General features: G+C 56.6%; 1 protein-coding gene across 1 annotated transcript in view; it reads right to left on the bottom strand.

The window, feature by feature from the left end:
* The window catches only part of LOC139242386 (E3 ubiquitin-protein ligase RNF31-like), a gene marked incomplete at its 5' end in the record, with an annotated part of 72,086 nt that overhangs the window by 33,293 nt on the left and 21,293 nt on the right, over positions 1 to 17,500 (bottom strand). Inside the window, 3 exons of the mRNA XM_070870332.1 lie at positions 4,617 to 4,706; positions 5,531 to 5,629; positions 15,084 to 15,273. Of these exons, the coding sequence (XP_070726433.1) occupies positions 4,617 to 4,706; positions 5,531 to 5,629; positions 15,084 to 15,273 (379 nt within the window). The remainder of the gene's footprint in view (positions 1 to 4,616; positions 4,707 to 5,530; positions 5,630 to 15,083; positions 15,274 to 17,500) is intronic.

Here is a 17,500-nt window from a genome sequence, read left to right as displayed (position 1 = left end):
AGAGGGACAGAGAGCGAGAGGGACAGAGAGCGAGAGGGACAGAGAGCGAGAGGGACAGAGAGCGAGAGGGACAGAGAGCGAGAGGGACAGAGAGAGAGGGACAGAGAGAGAGGGACAGAGAGAGAGGGACAGAGAGAGAGGGACAGAGAGCGAGAGGGACAGAGAGCGAGAGGGACAGAGAGCGAGAGGGACAGGGAGCGAGAGGGACAGAGAGAGAGGGACAGAGAGAGAGGGACAGAGAGCGAGAGGGACAGGGAGCGAGAGGGACAGAGAGCGAGAGGGACAGAGAGCGAGAGGGACAGGAGCGAGAGGGACAGAGAGCGAGAGGGACAGAGAGCGAGAGGGACAGAGAGAGAGGGACAGAGAGCGAGAGGGACAGGGAGCGAGAGGGACAGAGAGAGAGGGACAGAGAGCGAGAGGGACAGGGAGCGAGAGGGACAGAGAGCGAGAGGGACAGAGAGAGAGGGACAGAGAGCGAGAGGGACAGAGAGCGAGAGGGACAGAGAGCGAGAGGGACAGGGAGCGAGAGGGACAGAGAGCGAGAGGACAGAGAGAGAGGGACAGAGAGCGAGAGGGACAGAGAGCGAGAGGGACAGAGAGCGAGAGGGACAGAGAGAGAGAGGGAAGAGAGCGAGAGGGACAGAGAGCGAGAGGGACAGAGAGAGAGAGGGACAGAGAGCGAGAGGGACAGAGAGCGAGAGGGACAGAGAGCGAGAGGGACAGAGAGCGAGAGGGACAGAGAGCGAGAGGGACAGAGAGCGAGAGGGACAGAGAGCGAGAGGGACAGAGAGCGAGAGGGACAGAGAGCGAGAGGGACAGAGAGCGAGAGGGACAGAGAGCGAGAGGGACAGAGAGCGAGAGGGACAGAGAGCGAGAGGGACAGAGAGCGAGAGGGACAGAGAGAGAGGGACAGAGAGAGCGAGAGGGACAGAGAGCGAGAGGGACAGAGAGCGAGAGGGACAGAGAGAGAGGGACAGAGAGCGAGAGGGACAGAGAGCGAGAGGGACAGAGAGAGAGGGACAGAGAGCGAGAGGGACAGAGAGAGAGGGACAGAGAGCGAGAGGGACAGAGAGCGAGAGGGACAGAGAGCGAGAGGGACAGAGAGCGAGAGGGACAGAGAGAGAGGGACAGAGAGCGAGAGGGACAGAGAGCGAGAGGGACAGAGAGAGAGGGACAGAGAGCGAGAGGGACAGAGAGCGAGAGGGACAGAGAGCGAGAGGGACAGAGAGCGAGAGGGACAGGGAGCGAGAGGGACAGAGAGAGAGGGACAGAGAGCGAGAGGGACAGAGAGCGAGAGGGACAGAGAGCGAGAGGGACAGAGAGCGAGAGGGACAGAGAGCGAGAGGGACAGAGAGCGAGAGGGACAGAGAGCGAGAGGGACAGAGAGCGAGAGGGACAGAGAGCGAGAGGGACAGAGAGCGAGAGGGACAGAGAGCGAGAGGGACAGAGAGCGAGAGGGACAGAGAGCGAGAGGGACAGAGAGCGAGAGGGACAGAGAGCGAGAGGGACAGAGAGCGAGAGGGACAGAGAGCGAGAGGGACAGGGAGCGAGAGGGACAGAGAGAGAGGGACAGAGAGAGAGGGACAGAGAGCGAGAGGGACAGAGAGCGAGAGGGACAGGGAGCGAGAGGGACAGAGAGAGAGGGACAGAGAGCGAGAGGGACAGAGAGAGAGGGACAGAGAGCGAGAGGGACAGGGAGCGAGAGGGACAGAGAGAGAGGGACAGAGAGCGAGAGGGACAGGGAGCGAGAGGGACAGAGAGCGAGAGGGACAGAGAGCGAGAGGGACAGAGAGCGAGAGGGACAGAGAGCGAGAGGGACAGAGAGCGAGAGGGACAGAGAGCGAGAGGGACAGAGAGCGAGAGGGACAGAGAGAGAGGGACAGAGAGCGAGAGGGACAGAGAGCGAGAGGGACAGAGAGCGAGAGGGACAGAGAGAGAGGGACAGAAAGCGAGAGGGACAGAAAGCGAGAGGGACAGAGAGCGAGAGGGACAGAGAGCGAGAGGGACAGGGAGCGAGAGGGACAGAGAGCGAGAGGGACAGAGAGCGAGAGGGACAGAGAGCGAGAGGGACAGAGAGCGAGAGGGACAGAGAGCGAGAGGGACAGAGAGCGAGAGGGACAGAGAGCGAGAGGGACAGAGAGCGAGAGGGACAGAGAGCGAGAGGGACAGAGAGCGAGAGGGACAGAGAGCGAGAGGGACAGAGAGCGAGAGGGACAGAGAGCGAGAGGGACAGAGAGCGAGAGGGACAGGGAGCGAGAGGGACAGAGAGCGAGAGGGACAGAGAGCGAGAGGGACAGAGAGCGAGAGGGACAGAGAGCGAGAGGGACAGAGAGCGAGAGGGACAGAGAGCGAGAGGGACAGAGAGCGAGAGGGACAGGGAGCGAGAGGGACAGGGAGCGAGAGGGACAGAGAGCGAGAGGGACAGAGAGCGAGAGGGACAGAGAGCGAGAGGGACAGAGAGCGAGAGGGACAGGGAGAGAGGGACAGAGAGCGAGAGGGACAGAGAGCGAGAGGGACAGAGAGCGAGAGGGACAGAGAGAGAGGGACAGAGAGGGAGGGACAGAGAGGGAGGGACAGAGAGAGAGAGGGACAGGGAGCGAGAGGGACAGGGAGCGAGAGGGATAGAGAGAGCGAGAGGGACAGAGAGAGCGAGAGGGACAGAGAGAGCGGGACAGAGAGGGAGGGACAGAGAGGGAGGGACAGAGAGAGAGAGGGACAGAGAGAGAGAGGGACAGGGAGCGAGAGGGACAGAGAGCGAGAGGGACAGAGAGCGAGAGGGACAGAGAGCGAGAGGGACAGAGAGCGAGAGGGACAGAGAGCGAGAGGGACAGAGAGCGAGAGGGACAGAGAGCGAGAGGGACAGAGAGCGAGAGGGACAGAGAGCGAGAGGGACAGAGAGCGAGAGGGACAGAGAGCGAGAGGGACAGAGAGCGAGAGGGACAGAGAGAGAGGGACAGAGAGAGCGAGAGGGACAGAGAGCGAGAGGGACAGAGAGAGAGAGGGACAGAGAGCGAGAGGGACAGAGAGCGAGAGGGACAGAGAGCGAGAGGGACAGAGAGCGAGAGGGACAGAGAGCGAGAGGGACAGAGAGCGAGAGGGACAGAGAGCGAGAGGGACAGAGAGCGAGAGGGACAGAGAGCGAGAGGGACAGAGAGCGAGAGGGACAGAGAGCGAGAGAGACAGAGAGCGAGAGGGACAGAGAGCGAGAGGGACAGGGAGCGAGAGGGACAGAGAGCGAGAGGGACAGAGAGCGAGAGAGAGCGAGAGAGAGAGGGGGAGAGAGCGAGAGGGACAGAGAGCGAGAGGGACAGAGAGCGAGAGGGACAGAGAGCGAGAGGGACAGAGAGCGAGAGGGACAGAGAGCGAGAGGGACAGGGAGCGAGAGGGACAGAGAGCGAGAGGGACAGAGAGCGAGAGGGACAGAGAGCGAGAGGGACAGAGAGCGAGAGGGACAGAGAGCGAGCGGGACAGAGAGCGAGAGGGACAGAGAGCGAGAGGGACAGAGAGCGAGAGGGACAGAGAGCGAGAGGGACAGAGAGCGAGAGGGACAGAGAGCGAGAGGGACAGAGAGCGAGAGGGACAGAGAGCGAGAGGGACAGAGAGCGAGAGGGACAGAGAGCGAGAGGGACAGAGAGCGAGAGGGACAGAGAGCGAGAGGGACAGAGAGCGAGAGGGACAGAGAGCGAGAGGGACAGAGAGCGAGAGGGACAGAGAGCGAGAGGGACAGAGAGCGAGAGGGACAGAGAGCGAGAGGGACAGAGAGCGAGAGGGACAGAGAGCGAGAGGGACAGAGAGCGAGAGGGACAGAGAGCGAGAGGGACAGAGAGCGAGAGGGACAGAGAGCGAGAGAGACAGAGAGCGAGAGGGACAGGGAGCGAGAGGGACAGAGAGCGAGAGGGACAGAGAGCGAGAGAAAGTGAGCGAGAGGGACAGGGAGCGAGAGGGACAGAGAGCGAGAGGGACAGAGAGCGAGAGAAAGTGAGCGAGAGGGACAGAGAGCGAGAGGGACAGAGAGCGAGAGGGACAGAGAGCGAGAGGGACAGAGAGCGAGAGGGACAGAGAGCGAGAGGGACAGAGAGCGAGAGGGACAGAGAGCGAGAGGGACAGAGAGCGAGAGGGACAGAGAGCGAGAGGGACAGAGAGCGAGAGGGACAGAGAGCGAGAGGGACAGAGAGCGAGAGGGACAGAGAGCGAGAGGGACAGAGAGCGAGAGGGACAGAGAGCGAGAGGGACAGAGAGCGAGAGGGACAGAGAGCGAGAGGGACAGAGAGCGAGAGGGACAGAGAGCGAGAGGGACAGAGAGCGAGAGGGACAGAGAGCGAGAGAGACAGAGAGCGAGAGGGACAGGGAGACAGAGAGCGAGAGGGACAGAGAGCGAGAGAAAGTGAGCGAGAGGGACAGGGAGCGAGAGGGACAGAGAGCGAGAGGGACAGAGAGCGAGAGAAAGTGAGCGAGACAGAGCGAGCGAGAGGGGCAGCCAGAGTTAGAGAGAGAGAGAGCGAGAGAGACAGAGAGAGGGGGAGAGGGCCATGTGTACCCACTCCTAATGTGCAAACACCACACCCAGATACCTCGCCATCACACACCCCTCACACGTGGGTGTCCCCTCCACTCACCGGCCTCTTGCACTCCACGCAGAAGCTGCCTTTGCACTGAGGACACGTGACCCTGCTCTGGTTCCCATCGTAAATAAATCCGTTCGAGCACTGGGGGAGAGACAACAAATCCAATCAGCAGCAGGCATTCCTAGGTCACATACTGACCTTTCACCTCTGGGGTCACATCCAGCAACAGACAGAGGGAGAGGAGGCGGTCTCCTCTCTCTGACGGGGTACTGACCTTTCACCCCGGGTGCTGTGAATCCTAACCGCCCTCAATGGCCCCAGGTTCTGGTTTGCACCAAAATGGCTCCTTTAGTGTTAGGCTCAGTGAGCAGCACCCTCGCCTCGGAGTCAGAAGGTTGTGGGTTCAAGTCCCACTCCAGAGACTCGAGCACATAAATCCAGACTGACACTCCCAGTGCAGAGCTGAGGGAGTGCCGCACTGTCGGAGGTGCTTTCTTTTGGATGAGACGTTAACCGAGGCCCCGTCTGCTCTCTCAGGTGGATGTAAAAGATCCCACGGCCACTATTTGGAAGAAGAGCAAGGGGAGTTATCCCCGGGGTCCTGGGGCCAATATTTATCCCTCAATCAACATAACAAAAGAACAGATTATCTGGGTCATGATCACATTGCTGTGTGTGGGAGCTTGCTGTGCGCAAATTGGCGTTTCCCACAATACAACAGTGACTACACTCCAAAAGTACTTCATTGGCTGTAAAGCTTTGAGACGTCTGGCGGTCGTGAAAGGCGCTATATAAATGCAAGTCTTTCTTTTTAAGTGGAGCGGTTCCTTCTGCCCATGACAGAAGCCCCTTACCATATGGATCCTGCACTGCCATTGGCCAGCAGACAGGGCAGGCCCTCTCCACCCAGAAGCCCCTTCCCATAGGGGTTACACGAGGCCACCCTTGACGCTCCGGACACTTACATGAGTGCACCACTTAAAATTGGGGTCTTTCATCAGCGTCCTCTCGGTGAGCTTCTTGTGGAAGAGGTTGTACACATCAACGTCCAGGCAGTCGCGGAGCTGGGAGCAGACAGAAATAGGTAAGGGGTGAGAAGGGGAGAGCAAGGGCAGTCTAACAGTCAGAACAGCAACTCACCTAAACATCCACACTGACACGTCAACCCCGCAACATAACACACTAATACTTACACACAGTGTACACACGCGCAGTGTACACACACGCACACAGTGTACACACACACACACACACACAGTGTACACACACACACACACACAGTGTACACACACAGTGTACACACGCGCACACACTGTACACGCGCACAGTGTACACGCACACAGTGTACACGCACAGTGTACACGCACAGTGTACACGCACAGTGTACACACGCGCACAGAGTGTACACACGCGCAGTGTACACACGTGCACAGTGTACACACGTGCACACGCGCGCAGAGTACACACACGCAGTGTACACACGCGCGCGGTGTACACACGCGCACGCACGCAAACTGCGCAGTGTACACACATGCACACACAGTGTACACACGCGCAGAGTACACGCACAGTGTACACACACACAGCGCGCACACGCGCACAGCGCGGACACACGCACGCAAACAGCGTGCACACGCACGCACACAGTATACACACGCGCGCACAGTGTACACATGCGCGCACACAGTGTACACACGCGCAGTGTAAACATGCGCACACGCGCAGTGTACACACACAGCGCGCACGCTCGCACAGCGCGCAGTGTACACATGCGCGCACACTGTGCACACGCACGCAGTGTGCACACGCACGCAGTGTGCACACGCGCAGCGTACACACGCGCGCACACAGTGTACACACACAGTGTACACGCGCGCGCCCACACACACACACACAGTGTACATCATCATCATAGGCAGTCCCTCGAAACGAGGATGACTTGCTTCCACGCCAAAAAAAGGGATGAGTTCACAGGAGTTTCAATGAAGGACCTAATTTTCCAGATCCCGAACTACATGTTGAAGGGTGGAAGATGCCTGTGGGTGGGTTTGTTTAACGTGGGGTGGCCGTTGCACACCAGCCACCACACGGGCTTGACAGAGCGAGGTCTTGGTCCAGTGGCAAGGGTTAACCAGGACGACCGGAGACCTGCTCTGCTGCACGGACCTAGTGCGCCCACATATCGCAGTGTGGGCTGTGCCCGTGCTGCCCTGGTCCCCTGGCCCCGAACTCTCACCTCTCCTGGGCTCCGATCACATCCCTCCACAGTCGCTCGCCGCTCCTGCTGTATCCCCCCAGGACCTTGATGACGTCTCTCTCCTGCACAAGCTCGAGCTGTACCTTGTACTGGTACGCCACCACGCAGCTCCTGGGCCTCCGCATGTCACCACACACCGTGTACACTGACACGCGAGCACACACCGTGTACACTGACACTCGCGCGCACACCGTGGACACTGACACGCGCGCACACACCGTGGACACTGACACACGCGTGCACACACCGTGTACACAGACACATGCGCGCACATCCCCACCCTGTGTACACTGACAGGCACGCACACACCACCACCCTGTTTACACTGGCACGCACGCACACACCCCCACCCTGTTTAAACTGGCATGCACGCACACACTCCCACCCTGTGTACACTGACATGCACGCACACACCCCCACCGTGTTTAAACTGGCATGCACGCACACACCCCCACCCTCTGTACACTGACAGGCACGCACACACCCCCACCCTGTTTAAACTGGCATGCACGCACACACTCCCACCCTGTGTACACTGACATGCACGCACCCACACACTGTGTACACTGACACTCACGCACCAAGTATAACGACACACACAGTTTACGGGTGGGGGTGGGGGGGGGGGGGTTTGAGCAGTTTATGGGGGGGGTTTGAGCAGTTTATGGGGGGGGTTTGAGCAGTTTATGGGGGGGGTTTGAGCAGTTTAGGGGGGGTTTGAGCAGTTTATGGGGGGGGTTTGAGCAGTTTATGGGGGGGGGGTTTGAGCAGTTTATGGGGGGAGGGTTTGAGCAGTTTATGGGGGGAGGGTTTGAGCAGTTTATGGGGGGGGTTTGAGCAGTTTATGGGGGGGGTTTGAGCAGTTTATGGGGGGGGTTTGAGCAGTTTATGGGGGGATTTGAGCAGTTTATGGGGGGGGGGTTTGAGCAGTTTATGGGGGGGGTTTGAGCAGTTTATGGGGGGGGTTTGAGCAGTTTATGGGTGGGGGGGTTTGAGCAGTTTATGGGGGGGGTTTGAGCAGTTTATGGGGGGGTTTGAGCAGTTTATGGGGGGGGTTTGAGCAGTTTATGGGGGGGGTTTGAGCAGTTTATGGGGGGGTTTGAGCAGTTTATGGGGGGGGGGTTTGAGCAGTTTATGGGGGAGGTTTGAGCAGTTTATGGGGGGGGTTTGAGCAGTTTATGGGGGGGTTTGAGCAGTTTATGGGGGGTTTGAGCAGTTTATGGGGGGGGTTTGAGCAGTTTATGGGGGGTTTGAGCAGTTTATGGGGGGGGTTTGAGCAGTTTATGGGGGGGGGTTTGAGCAGTTTATGGGTGGGGGGTTTGAGCAGTTTATGGGGGGGGTTTGAGCAGTTTATGGGGGGGGTTTGAGCAGTTTATGGGGGGGTTTGAGCAGTTTATGGGGGGGGTTTGAGCAGTTTATGGGAGGGTTTGAGCAGTTTATGGGGAGGGTTTGAACAGTTTATGGGGGGGGTTTGAGCAGTTTATGGGGGGGGTTTGAACAGTTTATGGGGGGGGTTTGAGCAGTTTATGGGTGGGGGGGTTTGAGCAGTTTATGGGGGGGTTTGAGCAGTTTATGGGTGGGGGGGTTTGAGCAGTTTATGGGTGGGTTTGAGCAGTTTATGGGGGGGTTTGAGCAGTTTATGGGGGGGGTTTGAGCAGTTTATGGGGGGGGGTTTGAGCAGTTTATGGGTGGGGGGGTTTGAGCAGTTTATGGGGGGAGTTTGAGCAGTTTATGGGGGGGGTTTGAGCAGTTTATGGGGGGGGTTTGAGCAGTTTATGGGGGGGGTTTGAGCAGTTTATGGGGGGGTTTGAGCAGTTTATGGGGGGGGGGTTTGAGCAGTTTATGGGGGGTTTGAGCAGTTTATGGGGGAGGTTTGAGCAGTTTATGGGGGGGGTTTGAGCAGTTTATGGGTTTGAGCAGTTTATGGGGGGGGTTTGAGCAGTTTATGGGGGGGGTTTGAGCAGTTTATGGGGGGGTTTGAGCAGTTTATGGGGGGGATTGAGCAGTTTATGGGGGGGGTTTGAGCAGTTTGTGGGGGAGGCTTTGAGCAGTTTATGGGGGGGGGGTTGAGCAGTTTATGGGGGGGGGTTTGAGCAGTTTATGGGGGGGGGTTTGAGCAGTTTATGGGGGGGGGTTTGAGCAGTTTATGGGGGGGGGGGTTGAGCAGTTTATGGGGTGGGTTTGAGCAGTTTATGGGGGGTTTGAGCAGTTTATGGGGGGGGTTTGAGCAGTTTATGGGGGGGGTTTGAGCAGTTTATGGGGGGGGGTTTGAGCAGTTTTTGGGGGGGGGGTTTGAGCAGTTTATGGGGGGGGGGGTTTGAGCAGTTTATGGGGGGGGGTTTGAGCAGTTTATGGGGGGGTTTGAGCAGTTTATGGGGGGGGTTTGAGCAGTTTATGGGGGGGTTTGAGCAGTTTATGGGGGGGTTTCAGCAGTTTATGGGGGGGGTTTCAGCAGTTTATGGGGGGGAGGTTTGAGCAGTTTATGGGGGGGGTTTGAGCAGTTTATGGGGGGGGGTTTGAGCAGTTTATGGGGGGGGGTTTGAGCAGTTATGGGGGGGGTTTGAGCAGTTTATGGGGGGGGGTTTGAGCAGTTTATGGGGGGGGTTTGAGCAGTTTATGGGGGGGTTTGAGCAGTTTATGGGGGGGGGGTTGAGCAGTTTATGGGGGGGGGGGTTTGAGCAGTTTATTGGGGGGGGTTTGAGCAGTTTATGGGGGGGGGTTTGAGCAGTTTATGGGGGGGGGGGGGGTTTGAGCAGTTTATGGGGGGGGGGGGTTTGAGCAGTTTATGGGGGGGGTTTGAGCAGTTTATGCGGGGGGTTTGAGCAGTTTATGGGGGGGGTTTGAGCAGTTTATGGGGGGGGTTTGAGCAGTTTATGGGGGTTTATGGGGGGGGGTTTGAGCAGTTTATGGGGGGGGTTTGAGCAGTTTATGGGGGGGGTTTGAGCAGTTTATGGGGGGGGGTTTGAGCAGTTTATGGGGGTTTATGGGGAGGGTTTGAGCAGTTTATGGGGGGGGTTTGAGCAGTTTATGGGGGAGGGGTTTGAGCAGTTTATGGGGGGGGTTTGAGCAGTTTATGGGGGGGGGTTGAGCAGTTTATGGGGGGGGGTTGAGCAGTTTATCGGGGGGGTTTGAGCAGTTTATGGGGGGGGTTTGAGCAGTTTATGGGGGGGGTTTGAGCAGTTTATGGGTGGGGGGGTTTGAGCAGTTTATGGGTGGGGGTTTGAGCAGTTTATGGGGGGGTTTGAGCAGTTTATGGGGGAGGAGTTTGAGCAGTTTATGGGTGGGGGGTTTGAGCAGTTTATGGGGGGGTTTGAGCAGTTTATGGGGAGGGTTTGAGCAGTTTATGGGGGAGGGTTTGAGCAGTTTATGGGGGGGGTTTCAGCAGTTTATGGGGGGGGTTTGAGCAGTTTATGGGGGGGGTTTGAGCAGTTTATGGGGGGGTTTGAGCAGTTTATGGGGGGGTTTGAGCAGTTTATGGAGGGGGTTTGAGCAGTTTATGGGGGGTTTATGGGAGGGTTTGAGCAGTTTATGGGGGGGGTTTGAGCAGTTTATGGGGGGGTTTGAGCAGTTTATGGGGGGGGGTTTGAGCAGTTTATGGGGGGGTTTGAGCAGTTTATGGGGGGGTTTGAGCAGTTTATGGGGAGGGTTTGAGCAGTTTATGGGGGGGGTTTGAGCAGTTTATGGGGGGGTTTGAGCAGTTTATGGGGGAGGGTTTGAGCAGTTTATGGGGGGGGGTTGAGCAGTTTATGGGGGGGGTTTGAGCAGTTTATGGGGGGGGGTTTGAGCAGTTTATGGGGGGGGGTTTGAGCAGTTTATGGGGGGGGGTTTGAGCAGTTTATGGGGGGGGGTTTGAGCAGTTTATGGGGGGGGTTTGAGCAGTTTATGGGGGGGGTTTGAGCAGTTTATGGGGGGGGTTTGAGCAGTTTATGGGGGGGGTTTGAGCAGTTTATGGGGGGGGGTTTGAGCAGTTTATGGGGGTGTTTGAGCAGCTTATGGGGGGGTTTGAGCAGTTTATGGGGGGGGTTTGAGCAGTTTATGGGGGGGGTTTGAGCAGTTTATGGGGGGGGTTTGAGCAGTTTATGGGGGGGGTTTGAGCAGTTTATGGGGGGGGTTTGAGCAGTTTATGGGGGGAGGGTTTGAGCAGTTTATGGGGGGGGGGGTTGAGCAGTTTATGGGGGGGTTTGAGCAGTTTATGGGGGGGGGGTTGAGCAGTTTATGGGGGGGGTTTGAGCAGTTTATGGGGGGGGTTTGAGCAGTTTATGGGGGGGGTTTGAGCAGTTTATGGGGGGGGTTTGAGCAGTTTATGGGGGGGGTTTTGAGCAGTTTATGGGGGGGGGTTTGAGCAGTTTATGGGGGGGTTTGAGCAGTTTATGGGGGGTTTGAGCAGTTTATGGGGGGGTTTGAGCAGTTTATGGGGGGGTTTGAGCAGTTTATGGGGGGGTTTGAGCAGTTTATGGGGGGGTTTGAGCAGTTTATGGGGGGGGGTTTGAGCAGTTTATGGGGGGGGTTTGAGCAGTTTATGGGGGGGGTTTGAGCAGTTTATGGGGGGGGTTTGAGCAGTTTATGGGGGGGTTTGAGCAGTTTATGGGGGGGTTTGAGCAGTTTTGGGGAGGGTTTGAGCAGTTTATGGGGGGGTTTGAGCAGTTTATGGGGGGGGTTTGAGCAGTTTATGGGGGGGGTTTGAGCAGTTTATGGGGGGGTTTGAGCAGTTTATGGGGGGGTTTGAGCAGTTTATGGGGGGGTTTGAGCAGTTTATGGGTGGGGGGTTTGAGCAGTTTATGGGGGGAGTTTGAGCAGTTTATGGGTGGGGGGTTTGAGCAGTTTATGGGGGGAGTTTGAGCAGTTTATGGGGGGGTTTGAGCAGTTTATGGGGGGGGTTTGAGCAGTTTATGGGGGAGGTTTGAGCAGTTTATGGGGGGGGGTTTGAGCAGTTTATGGGGGGGGGTTTGAGCAGTTTATGGGGGGGTTTGAGCAGTTTATGGGGGGGTTTGAGCAGTTTATGGGTGGGGGGGTTTGAGCAGTTTATGGGTGGGGGGGTTTGAGCAGTTTATGGGGGGGTTTGAGCAGTTTATGGGTGGGGGGGTTTGAGCAGTTTATGGGGGGAGTTTGAGCAGTTTATGGGGGGGGTTTGAGCAGTTTATGGGGGGGGGTTGAGCAGTTTATGGGGGGGTTTGAGCAGTTTATGGGGAGGGGGTTTGAGCAGTTTATGGGGGGGGGTTTGAGCAGTTTATGGGGGGTTTGAGCAGTTTATGGGGGGGGGTTTGAGCAGTTTATGGGGGGGGGGGTTTGAGCAGTTTATGGGGGGGTTTGAGCAGTTTATGGGGGGGGTTTGAGCAGTTTATGGGGGGGTTTGAGCAGTTTTATGGGGTGGGGGTTTGAGCAGTTTATGGGGGGGGTTTGAGCAGTTTATGGGGGGGTTTGAGCAGTTTATGGGGGGGGTTTGAGCAGTTTATGGGGGGGTTTGAGCAGTTTATGGGGGGGTTTGAGCAGTTTATGGGGGGGTTTGAGCAGTTTATGGGGGGGTTTCAGCAGTTTATGGGGGGGGTTTGAGCAGTTTATGGGGGGGGTTTGAGCAGTTTATGGGGGGGAGTTTGAGCAGTTTATGGGGAGGGGTTTGAGCAGTTTATGGGGGGGTTTGAGCAGTTTATGGGGGGGTTTGAGCAGTTTATGGGGGGTTTGAGCAGTTTATGGGGGGGTTTGAGCAGTTTATGGGGGGGGTTTGAGCAGTTTATGGGGGGGGGTTTGAGCAGTTTATGGGGGGGTTTGAGCAGTTTATGGGGGTGTTTGAGCAGTTTATGGGGGGGGTTTGAGCAGTTTATGGGGGGTTTGAGCAGTTTATGGGGGGGTTGAGCAGTTTATGGGGGGGGTTTGAGCAGTTTATGGGGTTTTAGTTGGGGGTTTGAGCAGTTTATGGGGGGGGTTTGAGCAGTTTATGGGGGGGGTTTGAGCAGTTTATGGGGGGGGTTTGAGCAGTTTATGGGGGGGGTTTGAGCAGTTTATGGGGGGGTTTGAGCAGTTTATGGGGGGGTTTGAGCAGTTTATGGGGGGGTTTGAGCAGTTTATGGGGGGAGTTTGAGCAGTTTATGGGGGGGTTTGAGCAGTTTATGGGGGGGTTTGAGCAGTTTATGGGGGGGTTTGAGCAGTTTATGGGGGGAGTTTTAGCAGTTTATGGGGGGGTTTGAGCAGTTTATGGGGGGGGTTTGAGCAGTTTATGGGGGGGGGTTTGAGCAGTTTATGGGGGGGGGTTTGAGCAGTTTATGGGGGGGTTTGAGCAGTTTATGGGGGGGTTTGAGCAGTTTATGGGGGGGGTTTGAGCAGTTTATGGGGGGGGTTTGAGCAGTTTATGGGGGGGGTTTGAGCAGTTTATGGGGGGGGTTTGAGCAGTTTATGGGGGGGGTTTGAGCAGTTTATGGGGGGGGGTTTGAGCAGTTTATGGGGGGGGTTTGAGCAGTTTATGGGGGGGTTTGAGCAGTTTATGGGGGGGTTTGAGCAGTTTATGGGGGGGGTTTCAGCAGTTTATGGGGGGGAGGTTTGAGCAGTTTATGGGGGGGGTTTGAGCAGTTATTTATGGGGGGGTTTTGAGCAGTTTATGGGGGGGGTTTGAGCAGTTTATGGGGGGGGTTTGAGCAGTTTATGGGGGGGGGTTTGAGCAGTTTATGCGGGGTTTGAGCAGTTTATGGGGGGGGTTTGAGCAGTTTATGGGGGGGTTTGAGCAGTTTATGGGGGGGGTTTGAGCAGTTTATGGGGGGGGTTTGAGCAGTTTATGGGGTGACATTTTGGGGTTTGAGCAGTTTATGGGGGGGTTTGAGCAGTTTATGGGGGGGGTGACATTTATGGGGTTTGAGCAGTTTATGGGGGGGTTTGAGCAGTTTATGGGGGGGGTTTGAGCAGTTTATGGGGGGGGTTTGAGCAGTTTATGGGGTTTACAGTTAGGGGGTTTGAGCAGTTTATGGTGGGGGTTTATGGGGGGTTTGAGCAGTTTATGGGGGGGTTTGAGCAGTTTATGGGGGGGGTTTGAGCAGTTTATGGGGGGGTTTATGGGGAGGGTTTGAGCAGTTTATGGGGGGGTTTGAGCAGTTTATGGAAGGGGTTTGAGCAGTTTATGGGGGGGGGTTTGAGCAGTTTATGGGGGGGGTTTGAGCAGTTTATTGGGGGGGTTTGAGCAGTTTATGGGGGGGGGTTTGAGCAGTTTATGGGGGGGTTTGAGCAGTTTATGGGGGGTTTGAGCAGTTTATGGGGGGGTTTGAGCAGTTTATGGGGGGGTTTGAGCAGTTTATGGGGGGGTTTGAGCAGTTTATGGGGGGGTTTGAGCAGTTTATGGGGGGGTTTGAGCAGTTTATGGGGGGGTTTGAGCAGTTTATGGGGGGGTTTGAGCAGTTTATGGGGGTGTTTGAGCAGTTTATGGGGGGGTTTGAGCAGTTTATGGGGGGGTTTGAGCAGTTTATGGGGGGGGTTTGAGCAGTTTATGGGGGGGGTTTGAGCAGTTTATGGGGGGGGTTTGAGCAGTTTATGGGGGGGGGTTTGAGCAGTTTATGGGGGTGTTTGAGCAGTTTATGGGGGGGTTTGAGCAGTTTATGGGGGGGGTTTGAGCAGTTTATGGGGGGGGTTTGAGCAGTTTATGGGGGGGGTTTGAGCAGTTTATGGGGGGGGGTTTGAGCAGTTTATGGGGGGGGTTTGAGCAGTTTATGCGGGGGGTTTGAGCAGTTTATGGGGGGGGGTTTGAGCAGTTTATGGGGGGGGTTTGAGCAGTTTATGGGGGGGGGTTTGAGCAGTTTATGGGGGGGGGTTTGAGCAGTTTATGGGGGGGGTTTGAGCAGTTTATCGGGGGGGTTTGAGCAGTTTATCGGGGGGGTTTGAGCAGTTTATGGGGGGGTTTGAGCAGTTTATGGGGAGGGGGTTTGAGCAGTTTATGGGGGGGGGTTTGAGCAGTTTATGGGGGGGGGTTTGAGCAGTTTATGGGGGGGGTTTGAGCAGTTTATGGCGGGGGTTTGAGCAGTTTTTGGGGGGGTTTGAGCAGTTTATGGGGGGGTTTGAGCAGTTTATGGGGGGGGGGTTGAGCAGTTTATGGGGGGGGGGGTTGAGCAGTTTATGGGGGGGGGGGTTGAGCAGTTTATGGGGGGGGGGGTTGAGCAGTTTATGGGGGGGGGGTTTGAGCAGTTTCTGGGGGGGGTCTTTCAGCAGTTTATGGGGGGGGGGGGGTTATCAGGCTCCAGGCCCCCCTCCCCCCTGACACGCCAGGCCTTCGGATATCGCTAACCCACCTGTACGTCCAGGGTGGAGAAGTAGCTGAGGAGCTGGCCCTCATCGTCGATGTCCGGTTTGGCGCAGCCCGGACACACGAGTTTCTTGATGTGTTTCTCCCGCACCGTGAACGTGAAGTAATCTTTGAAGCAGTCCCGGCAAATGGTGCACTCGCAGGAGGTCACAGACTGCATCTGGGGGAGAAGCGAGTGTGTTCAGGCCTCAGGCGGGAGGGATCAGTGTGACCGTCACACACCTCCTCCACCCTCTCCAATCCCACCGACCGCAAGGCCAACGTCCAAACCTGGACGAGTAGAAATTTCCTCCCAACGAGAAACTGGGCAAGACCGAAGCCATTATTTACGGTCCCCGCCTCAAACTCCGTTCCCGCGACACTGACTCCATCCCTCGCCCCCAACTTCTGTGAGGCTGAACCAGACCGTTCACAATCTTGGTGTCATATTTGACCCTGAAATGAGCTTCATAAGAACATCAGAAATAGGAGCAGGAGTAGGCCATTCAGCCCCTCGAGCCTGCTCCGCCATTTAATACGATCACGGCTTATCCGATCATGGACTCAGCTCCACTTCCCCGCCCATCCACTTCTTCCCTTATCAGTTAAGAAACTGTCTATTTCTGTCTTAAATATATTCAATGACCCAGCCCCCACAGCTCTCTGGGGCAGCGAATTCCACAGATTTACAACCCTCTGAGAGAAGAAATTCCTCCTCATCTCAGTTTTAAATGGGCGGCCCCTTATTCTGAGACTGTGTCCCCTAGTTCGAGTTTCCCCCATCAGTGGAAACATCCTCTCTGCATCCACCTTGTCTAGCCCCCTCGTAATCTTATACATTTCGATAAGATCACCTCTCATTCTTCTGAACTCCAATGAGTAGAGGCCCAACCTCCTCAACCTTTCCTCATCCCCGGAATCAACCGAATGAACCTTCTCTGAACAGCCTCCAAAGCAAGTATATCCTTTCGTAAATATGGAAACCAAAACTGCACGCAGTTTTCCAAGTGTGGCCTCACCAATACGCTGTATAACTGTAACAAGACTTCTCTGTTTTTATACTCCATCCCCTTTGCAATAAAGGCCAACATTCCATTTGCCTTCCTGATCACTTGTTGTACCTGCATACTAACCTTTTGTGTTTCATGCAAGGACCCCCAGGTCCTGCTGTACTGCAGCATTTTGCAATCTTTCAACATTTAAATAATAACTTGCTCTTTGATTTTTTTTCCACCAAACTGCATGACCTCACACTTTACATTATACTCCATCTGCCAAATTTTTGCCAACTCACTGAGCCTGGCCACATATCCCCAGTATAACTAACAGCGCCTATTTCCACCTCCGTAGCATCATCCGTCCCCTGCCTCAGCTCTTCTGCTGCTGAAACCCTCATCCATGCCTTTGTTACCTCCAGACTTGACTATTCCAACATACTCCTGGCTGGCTTCCCACATTCTCCCCGACGTAAATTGGAGGTGATCCAAAACTCGGCTGCCCCGTGTCCTAACTCGAACCGAGTCCCGCTCACCCATCAACCCCTGTGCTCACTGCCCCGTGTCCTAACTCACACCAAGTCCCGCTCACCCATCACCCCCTGTGCTCACAGCCCCGTGTCCTAACTCACACCAAGTCCCGCTCACCCATCACCCCCTGTGCTCGCTGCCCCGTGTCCTAACTCACACCCAGTCCCACTCACCCATCACCCCCTGTGCTCACAGCCCCATGTCCTAACTCACACCAAGTCCCGCTCACCCATCACCCCCTGTGCTCACAGCCCCGTGTCCTAACTCACACCAAGTCCCACTCACCCATCACCCCCTGTGCTCACTGCCCCCGTGTCATAACTCGCACCAAGTCCCACTCACCCATCACCCCCTGTGCTCACTGCCCCGTGTCCTAACTCGCACCCAGTCCCACTCACCCATCACCCCCTGTGCTCACTGCCCCCGTGTCCTAACTCGCACCAAGTCCCGCTCACCCATCACCCCCTGTGCTCACTGTCCCGTGTCCTAACTCACACCCAGTCCCACTCACCCATCACCCCCTGTGCTCACTGCCCCGTGTCCTAACTCGCACCCAGTCCCACTCACCCATCACCCCCTGTGCTCACTGCCCCAGTGTCCTAACTCGCACCAAGTCCCGCTCACCCATCACCCCCTGTGCTCACTGTCCCGTGTCCTAACTCACACCCAGTCCCACTCACCCATCACCCCCTGTGCTCACTGCCCCGTGTCCTAACTCACACCCAGTCCCACTCACCCATCACCCCCTGTGCTCACTGTCCGTGTCCTAACTCACACCCAGTCCCACTCACCCATCACCCCTGTGCTCACTGCCCCGTGTCCTAACTCACACCCAGTCCCACTCACCCATCACCCCCTGTGCTCACTGCCCCGTGTCCTAACTCGCACCGAGTCCCGC

The sequence above is a fragment of the Pristiophorus japonicus genome, unplaced genomic scaffold, assembly GCF_044704955.1.
Source record: "Pristiophorus japonicus isolate sPriJap1 unplaced genomic scaffold, sPriJap1.hap1 HAP1_SCAFFOLD_1314, whole genome shotgun sequence".
Lineage (NCBI taxonomy): Eukaryota > Metazoa > Chordata > Chondrichthyes > Pristiophoridae > Pristiophorus > Pristiophorus japonicus.
This window is presented reverse-complemented; position numbering and strand designations above follow the sequence as displayed.